The sequence below is a fragment of the Fringilla coelebs genome (assembly GCF_963513975.1).
Source record: "Fringilla coelebs genome assembly, chromosome: 28".
Lineage (NCBI taxonomy): Eukaryota > Metazoa > Chordata > Aves > Passeriformes > Fringillidae > Fringilla > Fringilla coelebs.
In genome coordinates, this window is record NC_140054.1 from 858,792 (window position 1) to 882,588 (window position 23,797).

At 52.2% G+C, this 23,797-nt stretch overlaps 1 protein-coding gene across 1 annotated transcript; it reads right to left on the bottom strand.

Annotated features, from left to right (window-relative positions):
- Positions 1–238: 238 nt before the first annotated feature.
- MATN1 (matrilin 1) lies at positions 239–22,968 on the bottom strand (the record flags this gene model as incomplete). The annotated part of the gene is made up of 8 exons (XM_084222732.1): positions 239–288; positions 2,223–2,303; positions 4,475–4,627; positions 7,470–7,883; positions 8,129–8,254; positions 12,138–12,360; positions 17,509–17,855; positions 22,881–22,968. The coding sequence occupies 8 exons, from the start codon at positions 22,966–22,968 to the stop codon at positions 239–241; spliced, it is 1,482 nt and encodes a 493-aa protein (XP_084078858.1).
- Between the last annotated feature and the right edge of the window lie 829 nt (positions 22,969–23,797).

Genomic DNA, 23,797 nt, shown 5'->3' on the forward strand with positions numbered 1-23,797 from the left:
GCACTCTATAGGATGCAGCAAACTCGAGCCTGGTCCAACTCTCAGTCACACCCTGTGCTCTGCCCTTTATACAAAGTCTGCTCTACTGTAATAATTCTTCCTTTTAAACAAATGCAGGTAGCCTAGACCTTAATAAAAGCTGCCCAGAGCCCTGGGGCTGAGCTGCCCTCCCTGAAAAATGGAGCAGTTCTGGTTCTGTTACTTTGGGAAGGAGGTGAAAAACTGCTGGGATGGGGTTTTAGATGATCTTGTTCTCCAGGGCCTCGATTCTTTTGGCCACAGCTTCCAGTGAGGAGGAGTTAAGGAGGAAAAACGGCAATTTTTCTGGGAATGTTGGGAGGGAGACTTTTTATGTGGGCACAGAGTGATGGGGCAAGGTTTTAACTAAAATTGGAGAGATTTAGATGGGATTTTGGGAAGGAATTGTTCCCTGGCAGGGTGGGCAGGGGCTGGGCTGGAATTGCCAGAGCAGCTGTGGCTGCCCCTGGATCCCTGGCAGTGCCCAAGGCCAGGCTGGACATTGGGGCTGGAGCACCTGGGGCAGTGGGAGGTGTCCCTGCCACTGCAGGGGTGGCTCTGGGTGGGATTTCAGGTCCCTCCCATCCCAAACCATTCCAGGATTCCTGGATATTTGGATCACTCCTTGCCTGTTTCACCCTTCACATCACCAGCTGAAATCCTTTCCCAACACAAATCAGGGAGGAAGGAATTCCTGGCACGTTCTCCATGAAAAGGGCTCTCACTTGGACTCCTCCTTCCTGTGACCATGACACCAAAAATGTCCAAAATTACCCCAAATTCCACTTCCTGTCTTTGGAGAAGCACCAGACCCAAACAGACCCAGCTCCAGTCACTGACCTCCTACATGAGTCTGAAGCTTCATTTACTGCATAAATTCATTTTAAAGTTTCATGGGTGGGCAGGGGCAGGGCTGGAATTGCCAGAGCAGCTGTGGCTGCCCCTGGATCCCTGGCAGTGCCCAGGGCCAGGCTGGAGCAGCCTGGGACAGTGGGAGGTGTCCCTGCCAGGGCAGGGTGGGATGGGAGGAATTTTAAGGCCCCTTCCACCCAAACCACTCAATAATTCCTCAGTGCCAGGCTGGCAGCACAGGTAAGGAGGGGAGCAGGAGCAGAGGGGATCTGTGCCCATCCCCTCTGGTGCTCCCAGGCTGATGGAGCTCCCTGCAGGAAGGAGCTGCCTGTGCTCACACCTCCTCCCACTGCCACGGGCTCACTCCCAGAGGAGGAGGGAAAGGAGGGGCTGACAGAGCCCCTGACCCTGAGGAGAGGAGCGAGAGCTTTTCCTGGCATGCCAGAGGAATTTTCTGCTCTTCTCACTAATTCCTGTTGATGGTGTGCCTGGGAGAGCCGCCCACCAGGTGGGAGCTGTGACTTCCCTTGACCTCTGCACCACACAGGTCACAGATCTCACCCAGCCTGGCTCCGGGAGGAGGAACAGAACAGTGCCACAGCAGGGCCCAGAAATGTGTGAAGAAATCAGAATGTTCCTTTTAAAATTAGATCCTCTCCTGATCCTCAGTGGTGAGACATCTCCCCTGCCCTTGTGAGCAACCCTGAGGCTCCATGAATTCTGTTTTTCAGAAGTTTTAATCCTACTCACAATTTTTTGGGGGCCTTTTTTCTCTTTCTGCCACTTAGGGAAAGGCCCAGCACAGCAGAGCTCAGTCCCACCAGGTGGGTTCTGATGGGATCCAACTCACCTGGCTGGAGATGCTTCCAGGGAACAGTTCCATCAGGATTTATCTCCCAGCACTGAGGTTTGGCCAGCTGGGAGAACCTGGCATGGGTGGATGTGTCCATCTGGATTATCCACACCACCCTCCCACAGTCTGAGGTGTTCTGATGCCCCTCTGTCCCGGCAGTCCATGAAGAATTCAGGCAGTGTTGGATGTTTGTTCTGAAGGAACTCCCTGCCTCCCATTCCAGCTGCCTCAGGACCTATCTCCCCACAATCCCAGAATCCCAGAGCTTGGAAAAGCTTGGAAAAGCTTGGAAAAGCCCTTGATCCCAGGGCCATCAAGTCCAACTTACAACCAACCCCCACCTCGTCACCAGCCCGGAGCTCTGAGTGCCACATTTGACCCCGCAGGTGCCTCATTCCCACCTTCCTGAGCCCAGCCCAGCTGCCTCCCCCAGGAACAGACCTTCCCTCTGGATTCCCAGCCCAACCCACCCAATCCTGGCCAAACTTCCAAAGGATATGTTTCTGCTGCAAGGAATTGATGAGCTCTTCTACTTTGGTTTGGAACTTCACGATGGATTTGCACTCGCACGGATCTTCCTCTGTGGGTCACAACAGTAAGAGGATGAGTGGCACAAAAAAATTGATTTAATCAAAATCCCTGAGGCCAGTGAAACAGCACAATTCTTATTTTCTGTGTCAGAAATGGGAAGGAAATCAAAATATAATTATTTCCAATTATCTGATTGATCTCTTCTGGCTTTTACCTCAGATGAACAGAGAATGTCACATTTTTCTGTAATTCCAGCCATGAGAAGTCTTTCCTGGGTTTCCATCTCTCTGGAAACCCACTGAGCTCTGCTCCTGATGCTTCAAGTTTGCCCTAAAATTGGAGTCTGACCGAATAAAACCAACCTCTGTCTCCCCAACAAGATGCAATAAAAATTGGAGGCACTACTGCCATCAAGACTGGTTTGAGCTTTGCTTCAGTAATTCCACTCCTTGAGGGGGTGGAACCATGAGCGTTAATCACTCTGCTAATTTATGTCACTAATTTACATCTGTTCTTCAAGGAAAATTAACTCAGACTGGAACAGGAGGGAGAAAATGCCTGGGAAAGAAAGGGAGGTGTTACAAGGCCACTCTGAGCTGAGCAAAGGAGGAGTAGATAAAAGACAGAATTTTTAAAGGAAATGAATTGCTTACACCAAAACTCAACAGGTTTAAACCAGCCAGGTGTAACCTAAAGCTGGAGATTAACAGAAGATTTCAAGGCAGCTGTTGAGAAATACAAGCTGGCACTGGGAATGAAAAAAAATGCAAATATCTCCTTGCCTTCCTTTTATTTTTAATACTCAAATGTAAACATATATATCCAAATTAATATTTTACAAAAAACAGTTTTTTCTGAAATTTACTTTTTTTTTCTTTTTTTAAGGCTGAAGCTTAAATGTATTTGAATGATTTTAAAGCAGAATTTGTTGGGGGTTTCATATAGATCCCATCCTCTTGTTCTTGGATTGATCCTAATTTTTTACTGAGAATTGTCAAAGAGTCTCTGCCTTGCAATCCTGGCTCTGCAGACACAGGGATTATCCCTCTCCAACTTCTCCAGGAGGAAAGGAAATCCCATCTTAAGGAACCTGGAGACAAATTCATCATTTCTGAAGAAAAAGAAGGGCAGAAAGGTGGAGGAGAAAGGAAGGAGAAGAGGATTTGAGAGAGGAGGCTGTGGCTGAGGTGTGGGGGTTGCTTTGCCTCAGGTGCCCACCCAAAATATCGATGTCTCCTGATGCTCCCGTGTGTTCTGCCAGCTCCACACACTCGGAACAGGAGATTTTTATCACATCCACCCAAAAGGGCATTCTCATCCCTCTGCTCCAGGCTGCAAATGCTGTGACTGAGCCCCTCCATCTCCAACCCCCCTCCCACCAGCACAGATTTCAGCTGCAGTTTCTCCAGGGCCATTTCCACCCCTCCAGTCCAGCCCTGAACACTGACTGAACCCCTCCCTCCCAGGTGTGATAAATGGGTTATGAAATAGCTGACTCTCACAATTAAAGGGCAAATATCCTGTAGCTATGTCAGGAGAAGTTTTATAGATTTACAGTTGTGTTTTACCCCCTTGTGTTGTTATCAGGGGTGCCCTGGGTTTGGGACATTTGGGAGGGTCACTCGTTACCATGGCAACAGCTGCCCCCCAGTCCAGGTGTCAGGCAGTGATCCCCACCCCTGGGCAGGGAAGGAGGAGTGGATAGACAGAACTTTGGGGGCCAAAGGGTTAAAAGGGGAAACCTCCATGGTGTGGGTGAGCACATGGTGGGGAAATGCTGCTGGTGCTGGGATATTTTCTCTATTCAGTCTTCTGTTGTATTTTTGATAAGGTTTTAATAAACCTTTTAAATTCTTGGAAGTGAGGATCATTTCTCACACCAGTCCTCTCTCACCAACACAGATCGAGGGTCTGCACCTTCTCCAAAGCCATTTCCATCCCTCCATCCCCAGTCCCCCTCTCACCAGCACAGATATCCATCTACAGTTTCTCCAAGGCCATTTTTATCCCTCTACTCCATCCCAACCCCATCTCACCACCACAGACTGAAGACCTGCAGCTTCTCCAAGGGCGTTTTCATCTCTCCACTCCAGCCCTCAAACACTGGGACAAATCCCCCCCATCCCAGTCCCCACCTTCACCTGGTGGTTTCTGGAGGGGCATTTTCCCCCCTCTGCTCCACCCTTCAGATGCTGTGGCTGAACCCCAGTCCCCTCTCACCAACACAGATCTTCATCTGCAGCTTCTTCCCGATCTTGCTGATGGTCCTGAAGTCGGCAGTGTAGAAATAATGCTCAGCCACGGGCTCTGAGGCGATCTCCCGCAGCTCGTCCTCCACGGCGTTGCCCACTCCCACGGCAAACATCCGAAATCCTGCCGGGAACGGGATCCTGTCAGCGCCCTGGAGCTGGCACGGGGCCACCCTGCCAGGCTGGACATCCCCTGAGCCCCACACAGCTCCAGATCCTCACTGAGAATCACCCCCTCCACCCCCACTGTTCCACACTCCTTGCAGCCAGGGCAAACAGGCCGAAAATAATTTTACAGGCAGAGATTTTATTAAAATTTACCACAGACCATGGGCACTGTGGCCACAAGAACAAGGTTTTGGAGATGCTCCTTTCAGCCAGGTCAAAGAGGGGCCAAAATAGTTTTGCAGGCAGAGTTTAACTAGAATTTCCCAGCCAATGACAACAAGAGCAAGGTTTTGGAGATGCAAGACAGGACAGGTGATGACAACACCATCCCACTGATGTGGAAGTGATAATGTAGCAAAAGGGAACTGTGGGAGTTCCCAGAACAGGCTCAGCCACTGTTAATCAACCCCTGTTAATGAGCCCTGAGTGGCACAGTCCCCTGCAGTGGAGACCTGGGGTCAGCAGAACTGAGCCGTCTCTGTCTAAAATTGCAGCCCCCAGTGGGAGTTCAGAGCTTGTCCTGCTCTGTCAGGAGATTGATCTGCTTTAAACCTGTTTCTATTGAAGTGAAATGCAATTTTCCCATTTTGGGAGGTAATAATTAGCCCTGATTAGAAATACTTGTCCCTACTTGTCCATGCCCAGGCACTGGAAATGTTTCCCTGCTCCCCTTTGTGCCTTTCTTTCTCTGGATATATCCAATATGTGTTGTTTTTCCAAGGCTCAGCTCACTGAACAATTTTGCAGTCTCACTTTAAGCACTTGTTTATCCCACAGCAATAACTCATGGACAGATAAGAGATTTCCTTGCAGGGACAAGAGAGGAGAGAGAGACAAGGCACAAAGTTTTATCACCAGGGAGGAATAAATTCTATAAATACACTTTATAAGAACCTTTTGTTTTATAAGAGCTGAACAGCCCCATAAGATGTCAGAGTGCTTTGTAAACATTGGTTTTTCACGAGCTCCCTGACCTTTCTGCTTATGTGCTGGCCCCGAGTCCCATCTAGTGGTGGAGAACGAAGTTAAAAGGAAGGGAAGGATTCAGCAATTCCTGACTGAATTCCCAGGGGCTGGATCCATTTAACACAGGGGTGTCAGAGACTGGGAACGTGCTCAGCAGGTCAGCAGAGGGGCAGCTCTAGAGGCATTAATATTTCATGGGGCTCAGGCACAGGAATCTATCAGTGTGTGGTCACTGAGTGTTTTTCCTACAATAGCAGCTGAGGAAATTCCTTATTAATGTGCCTGGGGTTCCTCCTTAACCCATGTCTGGGCTTTGTTTATTGTTTTATTGCTTTTTCTTTGCCTTTTCCAGGCCTTGAGGCTGATGCAGCCAAGCCACACTTGGCCCTACAAATCCTGGGGTTCGTTGTCTTTGCCCCCGTGTGCCTCTGGTGCTGGGCTGGGCTTCCTGACCAACCCCAGACAAATCCCAGAGTGGATAAGGGTTGGGTTAGGAGGGATCTTAAAGCTCCTCTGCTCCACCATCTTCCACCAGCCCAGGTTGCTCCACGCCCTGTCCAAACCTAAAGGTGCTGAAAACTCCTAATTCGAAATTCCCCCTGCAGCCTCATTCCACATTTGTGTGGAGCAATTAGACCTGGGTGCATCCCATTCCCGGGGTGGAACTCCATCCTGTCCATCCCATTCCCAGGGGTGGAACTCCACCCTGTCCATCCCATTCCAGGGAGTGGAACTCCACCCTGTCCATCCCATTCCCGGGGGTGGAACTCCATCCTGTCCATCCCATTCCCAGGGGCGGAACTCCATCCTGCCCATCCAGTTCCAGCGGGTGGAACTCCATCCTGTCCACCCCATTCCAGGGGGTGGAACTCCATCCTGTCCATCCCATTCCCGGGGGTGGAACTCCACTCTGCCCATCCCATTCCAGGGAGTGGAACTCCATCCTGCCCATCCCATTCCAGGGAGTGGAACTCCACCCTGTCCATCCCATTCCAGGGAGTGGAACTCCACCCTGTCCATCCTATTTCCAGGTGTGGAACTCCATCCTGTCCATCCCATTCCAGGGGTGGAACTCCATCCTGTCCATCCCATTCCAAGGGATGGAACTCCACCCTGTCCATCCCATTCCAGGGGGTAAAACTCCACCCTGCCCATCCCATTTCAGGGAGTGGAACTCCATACTGCCCATGCTATTCCAGGTGGTAGAACTCCATCCTGTCCATTCAGTTCCAGGGGGTGGAACTCCATCCTGCCCATCCCATTCCCGGAGGTGGAACTCCATCCTGTCCATCCAGTTCCAGGGGATAAAACTCCACCCTGTCCATCCCAACCCAAGGGATGGAACTCAATCCTGTCCATCCCATCCAGAGGGATGGAACTCCATCCTGTCCATCCCACCCCATTCCAAGGGAGTGGAACTCCATCCTGTCCATCCCATTCCACAGGGTAAAACTCCACCCTGTCCATCCCATCACAAGGGATGGAACTCCATCCTGTCCATCCCATTCCACCCCACCCCATCCCATCCCAAGAGATGGAACTCCACCCTGTCCATCCCATCCTAAGGGGATGTCCATCCTGTCCATCCCAAACTCCACCCTGGCCAGCAGAAACTCCTCCAAAGACAGAGAGGGGAGCTAAAACCAGCTCTTGGCAAACCAAGGCGCACCTGACGCCCAGACTGAGGTGTTCCAAGCTCTCTGTGAGCAAGGACACTCAGGGAATATCTCCTCAGAATTACTCAGTATAACCTGTGTATACCCTAAGAGACAGATCCAGGGTCCTGCCAGGGCCAAGTGAGAAAGAAGCCTCAGGGAGTTCAGGAGCCCTACCTGAGTCCTTGGCTTTCTTGGCAGCATCTGAGATATAATCCTGTGAGCGCCCGTCAGTGAAGACAATGCCCACCTTGGGGACCCCCGGCCGGGCTCCGTTGATGACGGAGAAGGAGCTGTCAACGAGGTACTTCAGAGCCTGGCCTGTCATGGTCCCCTTCTCCATGTAGGACATTTTCTTCACTGCTGCTTTGATGTCCTTCTTGCTCTTGAACTGCCCCAGGGGGAACTCCTGCCGGACGGAGCTGGAGTACTGCACCAGCCCCACCTGGGCCTGTTTGTCCGACACCTCCAGCGAATCCACGATTTGGTTGATGAATTTCTTCACCAGCTCAAAGTTCTCAGGCCTCACACTCTTGGAGCCATCGATGAGGAACACAAGATCCAGAGCAGACCCCAGGCCACCATTGCAAGCTGAGGGAAAACACGAGAAGAGGGCAGAAGAAAACAGAAGCAAAGACTCGATAAATGATGTAGGAAAATCGAACCCTAACACCATTTATTGCTGAGAAAACAGGGTTAATCAATGAAAACCCAACAGGAGAGCACAGAAATGTTTTGAAAGTGATTCTTTCAAAAGCAGGATTTCCCTTTCTGCCTTCCCTGAGCAGAACATCCCAGTGCTGTCCCCACGGTCCCCTCAGGGTCCCCTCACGTACCGGTGCAGGTCTTGCCGTCGCTGTTGAGGCTGAAGCCGTCCCTGCAGGCACACCTGTAGGCCCCCGGGGTGCTGACACACACCTGCTCGCAGTCGTGGTCCCCCGTGGCACACAGGTCAGACACCACTGCAAGGAGAGGAGGGGGTGGCTTCCAGCAGGGCCAGCCTGAGCCCCCCACCCACACCCAGCTCTGCACAGCCCCACATTGGCCCCATCATTAAATCTGCTTTGCAGTGGGACACAGCTCATTGAGCCTGGGCAGTGCTGAGGCAGTGTCTGAGGCTGGAAATGGGTGTGTGTGTTGTGTTTGCAGTCTGTCAGAGCTGGGCAGTTCTCTGCTGTCCATGGGCAGTTTTCTTTCTCTCTCCCACAGCCCATCCTCCCTCCAGCAGATCTCTGCTGTCCATGGCCACTGAGTGTCCCTGCAGGGCTGATCCAATTCCATCATCCCATGGGGAGATGCTGCGCCCAGGGCAGGAGCCAAGCATTCCTACCTGGATACAATCTGAGCCTGGAGCAGCACAGCAGCCTTTGCCCCCTGCACTCCCAGAGGAGCAGCTTTCTCCTGCCCTGCATTCCCAGAGGGAGAGCAGGCCCATCTCCAGCAGCCCTGCAGCTGCAGAGGAAAACTCCCCCCTTGTGCAGGATCCTGCTGCAGCAGAGCCACAGCTGGCACTGCAGGAGGGCTGAGCCCCCATGGGATGGGGCTGTGCCCCCACCCTGACCCACAGCGTGCCAGGGCTGCTCTCACTCTGCCTGGCCTTTGTTTTGCATTACTGCATTTTTATTTTATTTTTATTTTCTTTCCTAGTAAAGAACTGATATTCCTATTCCCATATCTTTGCCTGAGAGCCCTTAATGTCAAAATGATCATAATTCCATGGGAGGGTGTTTGCATTTTCCATTTCAAGGGAGGCTCCTGCCTTCCTCAGCAGACACCTGGCTGTTCAAACCAAGACAGGCATAAAGACAAGGAAGAAATTCCCACGAGTCTCCCTGCTCCAAGGCACAGCCAGGACTGGAAATCCTCCCCATCCTGAGGGCAAACCCACCTGGGTGTGGGGCAAATTGCAGCACACCTCACTCTGCAAAGCTCCTGGGTGAGGTTTGGGTCCCAGCTGCCCCCTGGGCTGGCCAAAAGGACAGCTGCAATTTTTGCAGCTCTGCAGTACAGTCCTGAGCAGGGAGCTCAGCTGCCCTTCCTGGACAGCATTCCTGTGGGAACACACCTGGGATTCCCCTCAGAGCTGTCCCTGCATGTGCAGCTCTCAGATCCCTGCTCTCCAAACCTTCCTGCTGCCCCTCCTGCCCTGGCTGTGGCTCCTGGGATGCTGAGCAAACAGCAGCTGAGTGGCAGCACCGGGAGCCAGCGGCCCTGGGGGTGACAGCGCTGTCACAGCCGTGGCACCAAGGGTGGTGAACAACCTCCAGAGCAAACAGGGCTGGGGAGGCAAATTCACCTACAAATGCCAGGGAAAAGTGTGCAGAAATCCAGGCCCTGGGCTGGAGTGAACAGATAGGAGGTGGAGCAGAGTCTCTCTGAGCTCAGGTTTGTTATTTTGAGCCATTTGTGTCCTGCTCTACTCATGTTTTGTTCCTTTTTTTGGCCTTTCCCCTTCCCGTGGCTGTGCCAGCACTGGCAGGTTGTTCCAGCCCAGATCATTGGGAATTTTAGTGCCCCTGGAGCTGTCTGTAGTTCAGTGCTCTGGTTAATCTCACCACAGGCTGGAGAATGAGTTTGCTGAGCGCTGTGGGAAGCGCTTTCCCTGCTGTCAGTCCCAGATCCTGTGCTGTGCCCGGGCAGGGGGTCTGGGTCCATCTCTGGGGTGGTTTAGGGCAGCTGCGTGTGCAGAACACGGCAGCAGGGACTTGGGCATTCCCCAGGGCTGTCCTCTGCTCCCTGCAGCAATCCCCAGTGCTTCCCTCACCTCCCAGCGCTTTCCCATGGGAAGAGCTTTGCCATCTGCACAGGGAGGCACAGAAAGGATTTTCCCCCCAGCTTCAAACCCCACCGTGAGGCCTCAGCGCTGCTGCTGCCTCCCGACCCCAGGGCAGCCATACAAACTCCACAGATATTCATGGCCTGGATTCCACTCCTCAAATTCTGTCTCTCTCCCTCCCTTTGTCTGAGGTGTTTGTTTCCCTCTCCCACGAGCTGCTGCTGCAGTGACACCTGATAATACCTGACTCATTCTGTGTTACCACCTGAGGATAATCCACAGCTCACTCTGTATCTGAAATTTCCCTCCTCTCCACAGAGGAGCCAAGTTTCCATGACAAAAAAGCTGCTCCCCTTCATCACTTTCAGCCTGGGAGCTGGTCCAGGAGATTTTACACCTGTCAAAAACTGGGAGTTCTCCAGGCCCAGCCGTGTGTGTTTGGAGTTCCAGGTGGATCACACCTTTCAGGAAGTGTTGTCACACATCTTTCCTTCCAGGGAAAGGCCCCTGGGCCTCTCCTGCTGACAGAAAATGGGGATTTATGGCCCATTCCTGCTGCCTTGGGGCACATTTGGAAGCAATAAAACATTCCCAGTCCTTCAGCAGCTCCTGTAGGAGGAAAGCTGCATTTGTAGGGTGGTGTTTGTATGATGCTGTTTGGAGGATGCTGTTTTGTAGAATGGGGTTTGTAGGATGGGGTTTGGAGGATGATAGTTCTATAGGATGGTGATTTTATAGGATGGTGGTTTTATAGAATGGTGGTTTTATTGGATGCTGTTTGTAGGGTGCCGTTTGTAGGATGCTGTTTGTGGGGTGTTGTTTGTAAGGTGGTGTTTGGAGGATGCTGTATTTACAGGATGGTGTTTGTAGGATGCTGTTTGTGGGGTGTTGTTTGGAGGATGCTGTTTTTACAGGATGGTGTTTTTAGGATGCTGTTTGGAGGATGCTGTATTCACAGGATGGTGTTTGTAGGGTGCTGTTTTCATAGGATGATGTCTTTAGGATGGTGTTTGTAGGATGCTCAGGCTCTTTTGATGTGCTGTGCAGACAGGAATTAGATCCTGCTCCAGCCAGGAGAGATTCCTGCCCCATGAGGCTCCCAACACCAAAACCAGCATCAGTCAAAGGCAGCTCAGCCTCTCCCAGGAGCTGGGACCATCCCAGCTGAACTGGGAATTCTGGAGCCAATGCTGGCAGGGTGAATGCAAAACAAGTTCTCTCAACTGCCCCAAAAGGGTGTGTTTCAGTGTGCTAAAACCCTCTTTTCCAGGTTTTTTTTAGTGCCTCCAGGAGTGTGTGGATCGTGTTTACAAACTCTCCAGTGCCGGTGAAATCTGGAGATTTCTTTAACTGAAACCTGAAATCCCCTGAACAGAACCCTGCAGTTCTGGAAAGGCAACTTCAAAGAGCCCCTGTGTCCCACAGGGCTCTGATCCTGCTCTGTCCTGCTTGGAGCAAGGAAGCAGAGGGGTGAAGTGTGGTCACAGGTACAACTTCCATGGGAAAGGCTGGAGGAGAACTTTGGAAAAGGGTCTGGAGGGACAGGACACAGGGAATGGCTTCCACTGCCAGAGGGCAGGGCTGGATGGGAGACTGGGAAGGAATCCATCCCTGTCAGGGTGGGCAGGCCCTGGCGCAGAGTGAAGGGTCCAGGGAGAGCTCAGAGCCCTGGCAGGGCCTGAAGGGGCTCCAGGAGAGGGACTGGGGACAAGGATGGAGGGACAGGAGCCAGGGAATGGCTGCCAGTGCCAGAGGGCAGGGCTGGATGGGATCTTGGGAATTGGGAATTGTTCCCTGGCAGGGTGGGCAGGGGCTGGGCTGGAATTGCCAGAGCAGCTGTGGCTGCCCCTGGATCCCTGGCAGTGCTCAAGGCCAGGCTGGACATTGGGGCTGGAGCACCTGGGGCAGTGGGAGGTGTCCCTGCCCATGGCAGGAGTGGGATGGGATAAGCTTTCCACTCCCTTCCAACCCAAAGCATTCCAGGATTCTGTGCAGAGCTTGAAGGTCCTTCCCAGCCAAACCGTTCCCAGTTCCTGGCTGGCAGCCCCGCAGCCCCCGCCAGCACTCACCACAGAAAGCCTCCTGGAACTTGTGGGTCAGCTTCTCGATGACGCTGTAGCTCTCCACATAGTCCACGTGCTCGTCCAGGGGCTCGCTGGCCATCTGCCTCAGCGTGCCCATGTCCACCCTGCCCACGCCGATGGCGAAGATCTCGATGCCCGCGGCCCTGGCCCGGGCGGACGCGTCCTGCACCCCGTCCTGGGGCCGGCCGTCGGTCACCACGATGGCCACCTGCAGCGGGGAGGGACGGCCTGCCTGGGCACTGGGGTCCTCATCCACATTCCCAGCGTGTTGGTGGGACAGGCTGGGGTAGGAGGGAAGGGCTTGCATTTCTAAAATTAATGGAAAAGGGAATCCCACCAGCTTTTCCCATTCTTTGGGCATCACACCAACCATGGTTTTTTGAGGTGGAATTAGTTTGTTTCCGAGCTGGAAAAGTTAAACTGCCATGGATTGATGGTTTCACCAAAGGACAAGTGCCAGGGGTTGATGGTTTTTCACCAAGGGACAAGTGCCAGGCATTAAATTGTTTCACCAAGGGACAAGTGCCAAGGATTGATGGCTTCACCAAGGGACAACTGCCAGGGATCAATGGTTTCACCAAGGGACAAGTGCCAGGCATTAAATTGTTTCACCAAGGGACAAGTGCCAAGGATTGATGGTTTCACCAAGGGACAACTGCCAGGGATCGATGGTTTCACCAAGGGACAAGTGCCAGGGATTGATGGTTTCACCAAAGGACAACTGATGCATCCCCCTCTAAGGAAACTAAAATAAAGTTTCTGTTGTTCATAGCCAAACTTGAGATCAAGCCAAACTAAAGATCTTCAGGGAAACTCAGGACAAGCCCAGCTAAGTGTGGGGCTTCACAGCATCTCAGGAAATGCTGTGGAAATGTGAGATGAAGGCTTCATCCCATTTATAGGTGGAGGAGCTGAAGGATGGAACTGGAACCATCTCCATGGGGAGAGAGGGGAAGAGGCCTGAGGTCACGCTGTGTGTCAGGGCCTGCCAGGATTTGTGATTCTCTGTTCCAAAATAAACAGCAGGGATTAACCCCCACCCCTGCTAGCCCCAGCACTGAAGTGGCAGCTGGTTTAAGTAGGAACTGGATTTCAGCTTGGATTAAACAGTGTCCTGAACCAGCTAAAAGCCTCCCAGAGTCCTGCTCCTGGTTTGCCCCTTTCCCTCTTTATTTTTCTTCTGAAAGAGACTTTGTCACAAGACCTGAATTCTTGCTCTTTGCCAATTCTTCTGCCCCTGCCACTTTTCCTTACAACTGATTTATTGTGACACCACTGCCAACTCCAAAGGAATGGCTTGGGCTGGAATGCAGAATGGGGAAAGAGCTTCCCCTCTGTAAAAACCAGGAGAAATAGGAAAAATGTGGAGCTTTGCAATCTCATTTCAGCTGTTTATCTGCACTTCCTAAGGGCTGCACAATTAAAAATTCCCAGGAGCATCATGATTCCGCAACTGGTGCTTCCACAGGGGAAAAAATAAACAAATTCAAGTCTTGCTCTTCTGGTGTGGCAAAAAAATAAAATGCAAAGCAGCACCTGTGTCAGATGTGGGGGAATGGATGTGCCCAAGGAGCTCCGGGGTTTTCCTGGGGCGGGAGCGGATCCATCCGTGCAGTGGAGCCTTTTGCCAGGAGAGAGAGCCCTCGGCTCAGCCTCAGCTCCAGCCGGGCTGCTCCGCCCGAGCAGCGCCCAGAGCGCCGAGGAGAGGAGGAGAGACCCCAAAGCCCGGCTGGCAGGAGCGAGGGAGCCATCAAATCAGGGGTCAGAGGGGATATCACATCAGGGAATGAGAGGAGATATCACATCAGGGATCAGAGGGGTTATCAAATCAGAGAATGAGAGGAGACATCAAATCAGGGATCAGAGGAGATATCACATCAGGGATCAGAGGGGTTATCAAATCAGGGAATGAGAGGAGTCATCAAATCAGGGAATGAAGAGAGTCATCAAATCAGGGACCAGAGGCATTATCAAATTAGTGATCAGAGGAGTCATCAAATCAGGAATCAGAGGAGATATCAAATCAGGGAATGAGGGGAGCCATCAAATCAAGGGTCAGAGGAGATATCACATCAGGGATCAGAGGGGTTATCAAATCAGGGAATGAGAGGAGTCATCAAATCAGGGGTCAGAGGAGATATCAAATCAGGGAATGAGGAGAATCATCAAATCAGGGATCAGAGGGGTTATCAAATCAGAGAATGAGAGGAGTCATCACATCAGGAATCAGAGGAGATATCAAATCAGGGAATGAGAGGAGTTATCAAACAGGAATGAGGGGAGTTATCAAATCAGAAATCAAAGGCATTATCAAATCAGGGAAAAGAGGTGTTATCAAATCAGGGACCAAACCCTGCCAGCAGGTCCTGTCAGCAGCCGTGTGTCCTCCTGCAATTTTCTTCCTAAATCAAGAAATTCTCCAGCTTTATTGGCTCCTCTCCATCTTCAGTTAAGCCCATGTCCAGTTAAACCCAAGCCTAGATAAACCCAGACGGGGTGTGGCTGCAGTGTCTACCCCTGGATGTGATGGGGAAGTTCCTAATAATGCCTCTGTGTGGAAATCTGCCACAAAGGTCTCAAAATTCGCGTTGCTTTCTGCTCTGCTGTTGGAGAAAACAAAACTTCTGGATACAGAGTTGGGATTGGGAATTAATCAGAGAGACCATGGGAAAAATGAATGTGACAGTGAGAGGGAGCAAGGGCACCTGTCTGTGACAGCCTGACAGAAAGAGTGTAAAAAATATCTCTTAATATCACAGTTGTTTAAGGAATTCCTGTTTTTTTTCCTAGGATCCCTACCATAGATATTTTCCCTGCATCCAGCCTGAGTCCTTGTGAAAAAATGTCCCTTTTTCACTATTATTATTTTCAAACCTACCTCCAAATTACTTGCAGTCTGAGGATCTCTGTAATTCCCTGTCACTGAAAAAGCTGAGTCCTGGTGTGGGCCTGGTTTGGGAAAGGCTTGGAGGGAAGGAGCAGCCTCTGGATCTTGGAGAGGCTGGCACTGCTCAGCCACGTGAGGGGAATTATGAAAAGGTGAAGCTTCTGCTGCCTCCAACAGCTGGATTTTGCCCTGATCCTCAGTTTTACCCTGGGAAAACTCAGAAATTTTGCTTTTCAAGGTCAAACCATTGAACCAGCAGATTTCCCTGTGAATTCCTGACATTCTGGATCCCTCATCCTTCTGTCAGACAGAAATCCCACGTGGTCTGATACAATTTATTCCTGTTTATCTCAGACACCCGAGCATTCCCGAGCATTCCTGAGCATTCCCAGGTATCCCCAGCCCGGGCTGACATTTCCCAGGCGATCCTGCAGCTAACGAGGGAGTAATGGCTCATTATGCCCTGGGAACGTGATGTTCCAGCAGCGCTCCGAGGAGAATCGGGCAGGAAGCTGCATAAAGCCCTGGATTCGCTCAGCAATTTGCCAATTTATTTGTTTTCTTCCCTAAAAAACAAGGTGGAAGTAATTGGGCTCCCCGCCGGTTTTGAGGAAGGTGGGAGCAGGTTTTTCTCGGAACTCCTCCAGAAACAAATCGTGCTTTTCCCTGCCCCGGGGTGACATTGCTGCACAAAGCAAGAGCAAAGCACCGTGTGATGTTTTGGGATGTTGACAACCAGATTTGCACGAGGATTTGTTGGATTTCTGCTGTGGGAAGGAGCAAGGACCGTGTCTGGTGTTCCTGGAAGCTTCACCTTCCTAAATCCCTGTACAACCTGTTCCTCCTCCCAGGCAGGGGATGGGGTCACCCTGAGCAGCAGGGAAAATCTAGCTGGATTTCAAGGCAGAGGGAAAAAGTGAAAAAATAACCAGGGAACCAAGCACACAAAGGGTTGTGGAGTTTTCCACCTTGCAGACATTAAAGGTCACCTGAGCATGGTCCTGGGCAGTCCTGCTGGAGCTCAGGGTCAGCTCCAGAGACCCTCCCAAACCTCTTCCTGTGATTCTGCCTCTTGGATCAGCTCTGGAGCGGAAAGGAAGAGGGAAAACAAGGAGTGATTTCCTTTTTTCCCCCTTTATTTTATTGCCTCAGATAAATAATTCCAAAGCTCACTGCTCTCAGCTCTTCAGCTGTCCAGGAAAGGTGTCAGGGAGACCCTGGAAATCCAGGACAGTTTGTTCCACACAACCAGAGGTGACAGGGAACAGCAGGGCTTGGGGGAGCAGCAGGAAAAGAGTGCATGAGGAGAGGGATGTTGAATGGTGTGGAAAAGATTCCGGAGATGAGGACACAGCACTTTCATGGACAGCTCAGTGGAATGTCTCTCCAATCTGCAGGAGTGGCCAATGCTGTGTGCAATTGTCAGACTGCATTTAGAACAAAAACTGAGACTGACTACGTTAGAATGGGTTTTGTACTTTTCTTTCACTAAGCCCCAAAGATGAGCTTCTTTTTCAAGAAGAATTGAGAAGTTTGAACCCCCCGGAGATTTTTCAAGAACTGAGAGATTTGAAGCTTCCAGAAGTTTTCAAGAACTGAAAGGTTTGATCTTCCCAGAGGATTCCAAGAAGAGTTGAGACGTTTGAACCTCTCAGAGGATTCCAAGAATTAAGAGGTTTCAACCTCCCAGAGGTTTGCAAGCAGAATTGAGAGGTTTGGACCTCTTGGAGGTTTCCAACGATTGAGAGATTGGAACCTCCCAGAGAGGTCTTCAAGAATTGAGAGGTTTCAACCTCCCAGAAGTTCCCAAAAAGAGTTGAGAGGTTTGAACTTCCCAGAGACCTCCAAGAATTGAGATGTTTCAACATCCCAGAGGTTTGCAAGGAGAATTGAGAGGCATGAACCTCCCAGACGTTTTCAAGAAGAATTAAGAGGTTTGAACCTCCCAGATGTTCCCAAGAATTGAGGGATTTGTACCCCCCAGAGTTTCCAAGAATTGAGAGGTTTTCAAACCTTCATGGAGGTTTTCAAACCTCCCGTTTACACCTCCCAGAAGTTTCCAAGAAGAATTGAGGGGCGTGAACTTCCTTCAGGTTTTCAAACTTCCCGTTTACACCTCCCAGAAGTTTCCAAGAAGAATTGAGGGGCGGGAACTTCCTGCAGGTTTTCAAACCTCCCGTTTACACCTCCAAGAAGTTTCCAAGAAGAATTGAGGGGCGTGAACCTCCTGCAGGTTTTCAAACCTCCCGTTTACACCTCTCAGAAATTTCCAAGAAGAATTGAGGGGCGTGAACCTCCTGCAGGTTTTCAAACCTCCCGTTTGCGCCTCCCAAAGGTTTTCCACCTGTGACAACCAACCCCCAGGTGTCCACACACAACCGAAGCCCAGAAAACGCCACCTTCCTGCTTCTCCCAACCACTCCATGATGAGTCCCGAGCGAGGAGCTGGAGGAACCTGCCCCTTTTTACCTTTTTGAAGTCGGGCGCGCTGCCCCGGGCGCCCTCGGTGGCGCTGAAGGCGCGGCTGATGGCGAACTGGATGGCCAGGCCGGTCATGGTGCCCGTGGAGAGGGGCTGGATCCTGCGCACGGCCTGCAGCAGCGCCGCCTTGCTCTGGGGGCCCTGCAGGGACAGCTCGCTGCGCACGGCGCTGGCGTAGTTGATGACGCCCACGCGGGTGGCGTTGGGGCCCACGTCCAGCGCCTCGATCACGCGCGACACGAACACCTTGATCTTCTCGAACTCGTGCGGCCGCACGCTGCGCGAGCTGTCGATGATGAACACCAGGTCCGTGGGCTTGGTCCTGCACAGGGAGCCTGGGGATGGAGGGGACAGAGGGGAGGTCAAAGGGAAAGAAGGGAAAGTGTCAAAGGAAAAGTGGTCTGGGAGGGAGAGATCGGTGCTGGTAAAGCCGGGGTCGGGGCAGGAACAGGCCAGAGGCAGGCTCGGAGCAAAGGCAAAGAAGGCAAAGAAGGATTCATTCAAAAGAACCGCGCGGTTTTTATAGAGGGGTACGATAGATTTTATCTATTGGTTCACTAACAGAAACATCTTTCTCATTCACTGTCCTTGAGAGGAAAAGAAAAATAAAGTAGAAAAACAGCACCTGCAAACTAGTTATCACTTCTTTCCAGCTCCCTAAAATTTCTCACAAGCTGCTGTGAGAAACGCTTGCTGTTTCTCTCTCTCTGTCCCGTGGCATCCGCACTGGGCGGAGAGGAGCTGCAGGTTTTGGTCCTTTCTCTGTTTCACAGCTTTAACTGAATATTTTAAATGTTCTTAATGCTTTTCTGGGGAAGCACCTTTAGGAAAGCAGAGTTCTTGGGGGGTGACATGGACTTGTGGTGAGCAGCATGTCTCTTGTCACCCCAGGACACGGGTGTCCCTTGTCTCTGAGGAAATCTCATCCTCCTAGGGCAGCACGGAGAGAAGGAGGGAGGGATAAATGTATGGAATGGCAGGACAGAGGGAGGGGAGGGAGGGAGGGAGGGAGGGAGGGAGGGAGGGAGGGAGATGAAGGAAGGAAGGAAGGAAGGAAGGAAGGAAGGAAGGAAGGAAGGAAGGAAGGAAGGAAGGAAGGAAGGAAGGAAGGAAGGAAGGAAGGAAGGAAGGAAGGAAGGAAGGAAGGAAGGAAGGAAGGAAGGAGAAGGAAGGAAGGAAGGAAGGAAGGAAGGAAGGAAGGAAGGAAGGAAGGAAGGAAGGAAGGAAGGAAGGAAGGAAGGAAGGAAGGAAGGAAGGAAGGAAGGAAGGAAGGAAGGAAGGAAGGAAGGAAGGAAGGAGAAGAAGGAAGGAAGGAAGAGGAAGGAAGGAAGGAAGGAAGGAAGGAAGGAAGGAAGGAAGGAAGGAAGGAAGGAAGGAAGGAAGGAAGGAAGGAAGGAAGGAAGGAAGGAAGGAAGGAAGGAAGGAAGGAAGGAAGGAAGGAAGGAAGGAAGGAAGGAAGGAAGGAAGGAAGGAAAGGAAGGAAGGAAGGAAGGAAGGAAGGAAGGAAGGAAGGAAGGAAGGAAGGAAGGAAGGAAGGAAGGAAGGAAGGAAGGAAGGAAGGAAGGAAGGAAGGAAGGAAGGAAGGAAGGAAGGAAGGAAGGAAGGAAGGAAGGAAGGAAGGAAGGAAGGAAGGAAGGAAGGAAGGAAGGAAGGAAGGAAGGAAGGAAGGAAGGAAGGAAGGAAGGAAGGAAGGAAGGAAGGAAGGAAGGAAGGAAGGAAGGAAGGAAGGAAGGAAGGAAGGAAGGAAGAAGGAAGGAAGGAAGGAAGGAAGGAAGGAAGGAAGGAAGGAAGGAAGGAAGGAAGGAAGGAAGGAAGGAAGGAAGGAAGGAAGGAAGGAAGGAAGGAAGGAAGGAAGGAAGGAAGGAAGGAAGGAAGGAAGGAAGGAAGGAAGGAAGGAAGGAAGGAAGGAAGGAAGGAAGGAAGGAAGGAAGGAAGGAAGGAAGGAAGGAAGGAAGGAAGGAAGGAAGGAAGGAAGGAAGGAAGGAAGGAAGGAAGGAAGGAAGGAAGGAAGGAAGGAAGGAAGGAAGGAAGGAAGGAAGGAAGGAAGGAAGGAAGGAAGGAAGGAAGGAAGGAAGGAAGGAAGGAAGGAAGGAAGGAAGGAAGGAAGGAAGGAAGGAAGGAAGGAAGGAAGGAAGGAAGGAAGGAAGGAAGGAAGGAAGGAAGGAAGGAAGGAAGGAAGGAAGGAAGGAAGGAAGGAAGGAAGGAAGGAAGGAAGGAAGGAAGGAAGGAAGGAAGGAAGGAAGGAAGGAACTGTTGAACTGTTAAATGGCAGCATTAAAGGAAGGAGGGGGGAAGAGGGAAGGGAAGGAGGGATGAAGCTCTGGACTGAAACCTGAGCTGCATTTCTGCACCCAAAAAAAGGCTGGAAAGGGATTACTGCACCTCAGACCTGGATAACCAATCCCCATGGGTTAATGGGAATGGGACCAGAACCAGGCACAAGACTCAGCAATCAGCTGGGATTGGGAACAACATTCCCGGGTTAAGGGTTAACATTCCCAGCACAAGAGGAGCCAGACCCCTGTTCCCCAGTGATGGCACCAGTAATAAACCCCAGTAACAGCACAGAGCTGGCTCACATCTATCAGGGGGAAACAACAGAGAAATCTGGAACCCATAATTGATAAAAATAGATAATTAATCTCTGCAGCCCCATGAATACCCACAGTGAAAAGAAGAGGCTATCAGGAGGAATCAGCAATGCAACAAACTGAATAAATGGTTATTAATATTATTATTTTAATTTTTCGCTTTCATGCCATTTTCTATCTTCATTTTCAGCTGTGGCAAGACATAAAAAAAAAAGCCTGGTGTTTTTTTATGATTTCCTAAATGAATGGCCCCATTTTCCCCAGCAGATCTATGGCATCCTGCTCTTTTTAATTTTTTTCTTCTCATTTAGCCTGTCTCTGTCAAGTGCTCTGTTAATATTTGATTTCTGCAGGGCCCAGGGAGTTCCTGTCATAAAGGAGATTTCTGTGGACAGATTTTTAAAATGGGAACTTTTGGGCCAACAAATCTGTTCCAAATGATGGCATAAATATTACAGCTGGTCCTCGGTGTGAGATCTAATGGGGCTTTCAGTCTTTGAGGCAGATAAAAATAAATACTCTGTGATGGATCTGTAAATGAAATAATCAGGTTTCTTTCCTGAGAGGCATCGAGGCTGAATCTGCTCCAGAAAGGTCTGGGAAGGTGGGAGAAAAGCAGGCAGTGGTCACTTTGTCAGGAGCTCTAATTCCCACTCCAATCCAATCTAACATTTTCCCATATGGATGAATTTCATTTTCCCCCCATAATTCATTGCACAGGAAGGAGAACTCCCAGGGAGGTCCATCTGCAGCACTGGAAATCCCTGTTCCAGGGGTGCCCAGTTTACAGGTGAGAAATGAAGGTCCAGGGAAAGGCTCAATTAATTCCTCCAGAAATAAACCACAAATCCCCCTTTGTGCTGATGAATCATCCCTGGATTTAGTGACAAACCAAGCAGGAAAAGTTATTTTATTTCCCTAAGAACAGCTGGAGCCAACAGAAATTTTGAAGTCTATCTATTTTATTTATTTCTGCTCTGTGATTTGGCCCTAAATAACATCTTCAAGCTCTTTTTATGAGAGTGGAGTTTATTTCAGAGAAGGGAAAAGTAAAGAAGGGATATCAGGTGGGAGATTTTTGGGATTTCAGCCACAGTCAGGATCTGCAGGACAGGCCCATTCTCTCCAGGAGGTGACAGTCACTTGCTCTGATTGACACCTTGACTCAGCATAGTTTAGTTCAAACTGGAATTAAACCAGAAATAAAACCTTACACTATATTTACAAATATCCACACTAGGAATCATTCAGGAATAGCTGAATTAATGCCGTGACTTAGCAGAAAATTCCTCTCAGGGCATCTTTGCCATATCCATTAAAGCACTGGGAGAACAGTGCAGTAACCCAGGACTAAAAGGGATTATTTATTTTACAGAGCTGACTGCTCACAGCAGGGCTCAGCTCAGTCACTGCTCTGTTTCTCTTTGCACAGCAGAGAGAACCCTCCTTTCCCAAACTCCTGATGAGAAAGGGCTCAGTTTATCTGAAATCCTCCCTCCCTCAGCCCCAGGTGCCTCTGCAGTCACTGTCACACCTGCACAGCTCAGGCTGCCCATGGCCGTGGGTGAGCCATCATCATCACACTCTCCAAACACTTTAAATTCCCACCAGTCTGGCCTTGCAGCCGAGTCTGCCTCTCCTGCAGTGATTTCTGGAGAAATCCAGAAATCCCTGGGCTGCCTGGAGCCCGGGGAAGAGCAGAGATGCTCCTGAGGACCAGACCCTCCCTTCCCTGGGTGTCCAGCCCTATTCTGGGTGTCCATCCATCCCTTCCCTGAGTGTCCAGCTCTGCCCTGGCTGTCCATCCCTTCCCTCGGTGTCCATCCCTTCCCTCAGTGTCCATCCCTTCCCTCGGTGTCCATCCCTTCTCTGGGTGTCCATTCCTGCCCCAGGTATCCATCCCTGCCCTGAGTGTCCAGTCCTGCCCTGAGTGTCCATCCCTTCCCCAGGTATCCATCCCTTCCCTGAGTGTCCAGTCCTGCCCCAGGTGTCCATCCCTGCCCTGAGTGTCCATCCCTTCCCTCAGTGTCCATCCCTGCCCTGGGTGTCCATCCCTTCCCTACATGTCCATCCCTGCCCCAGGTGTCCATCCCTTCCCTGATGTCCATCCCTGCCCTGGGTGTCCATCCCTTCCCTGTATGTCCATCCCTTCCCTGCATGTCCATCCCTTCCCTGCATGTCCATCCCTTCCCTGCATGTCCATCCCTTCCCTGCATGTCCATCCCTTCCCTGCATGTCCATCCCTTCTCTGGATATCCAGCCCTGCCCCGGGTGTCCAGCCTTTGCTGGCACTGGTTCCAGGCTGGGGTTTGGAGCCCGTGCAAGCTGCAGAGCAGGCAGCTCACCTGCTCCTGGCTGCCCACCTGGGAAGCCAAACACAGCAGGATTTTGCTCAGGATCGGATGAAGGAAATCCAAGGAAAGTCCCGATCCCAGCAACCTGACCCAGACCTCCTGCTCGGGAGGTGATGCCAGTGCCCAGCCAGTTCCTGTTCCACCTGTGGAGCCGGAGAGGGAAGGGAAGGCAGAGCCCCTGTCCCACCTGGGCCTCCTCCAGCGCCAAGGGGTGACCCGGGCCACCCGTGCTGTCCCCACAGGAGCCATCCCAGCCGCAGGTCTCGCTGCCTCGGGGGCACACCGGACACAGCTCCCGCACTTCCCTGACTGTTGCTGGGCATTCCCTCCCCTTCCCCGTCCCCAGCGGCAGGCCGGAGGCACAGAGGGACCTCCAGCCCCCCCCCCAGCCCCCCAGCCCCCGGTCCCCACTCACCGCGGGGCTGCGGCGGGGCCCCGCAGGCGCCCGGGCTGTGCAGGAGCAGCAGCAGCGAGAGCAGCAGGGCACAGCAAATCCTGGCCATGGCTGAGCCGGGCTGGGAGTGCGGGGCAGAGCGCTGGCCCCGAGTATTAACCTGCCCTTCTGAGGAGGCTCCGAGCCAGCCCCTGACACGGCGGGGCCGGGGGGGCAGCGAGGGGAGAGGGGCAGGAAGAAGGAGCAGGAGGAGATGCTGCTCCAGGGTGGGGAGGGGGCGATGCCCAGCCCTGCCCTGCCCCCGGGGCCCCCCAGCCCCCCACAATGGCCCCATTGCTGCCGAGGGCACGGGGAGCTCTGGGGAGCGGGGGAAGGTGGGGAATGCGGGGCTGGAACAGTGGCAGCACTGAGAGCAGCCCTGGGTGGGGCTGTCCGCCCGCGGGGCTGCCGCAGGGCCGGGGGGACAGCGAGGGGACAGCGCCGGCGGCACGCGGTCCCCTCTCGGTCCCCTCTCGGTCCCCGCTGTGCCCAGGGCAGGACAGCATCCTGCGGCACCGGGGGCTTTGCTCAGAGAGAGGCGCAGGAGGGCCGGGGGTGCCAGGCTCGTGTCCTTCCTCTGGCAGAGCCCAGCGAGGGGACAGCGCCGGCGGCACACGGTCCCCTCTCGGTCCCCGCTGTGCCAAGGGCAGGGCTGGAGATCCTTTGGGATCCCTGCCTTGGGGGAAGGCTCAGAGCAGCAGCGGAGAGAGGCACAGCAAAGCAGAAGGATGAGGTGCCAGGCTTGTGTCCTCCCTCCTGCAGAGCCCAGGGAGGGGACAGCGCCAGCGTCACACGGGTCCCCTCGCAGTCCCAGCTGTGCCAAGCCCAGGACAGCATCCTGTGGGATCAGGGACTTTGCTGCCCTCAAAGCAGCAGAGGAGAGGCTCAGGAAGGCAGAG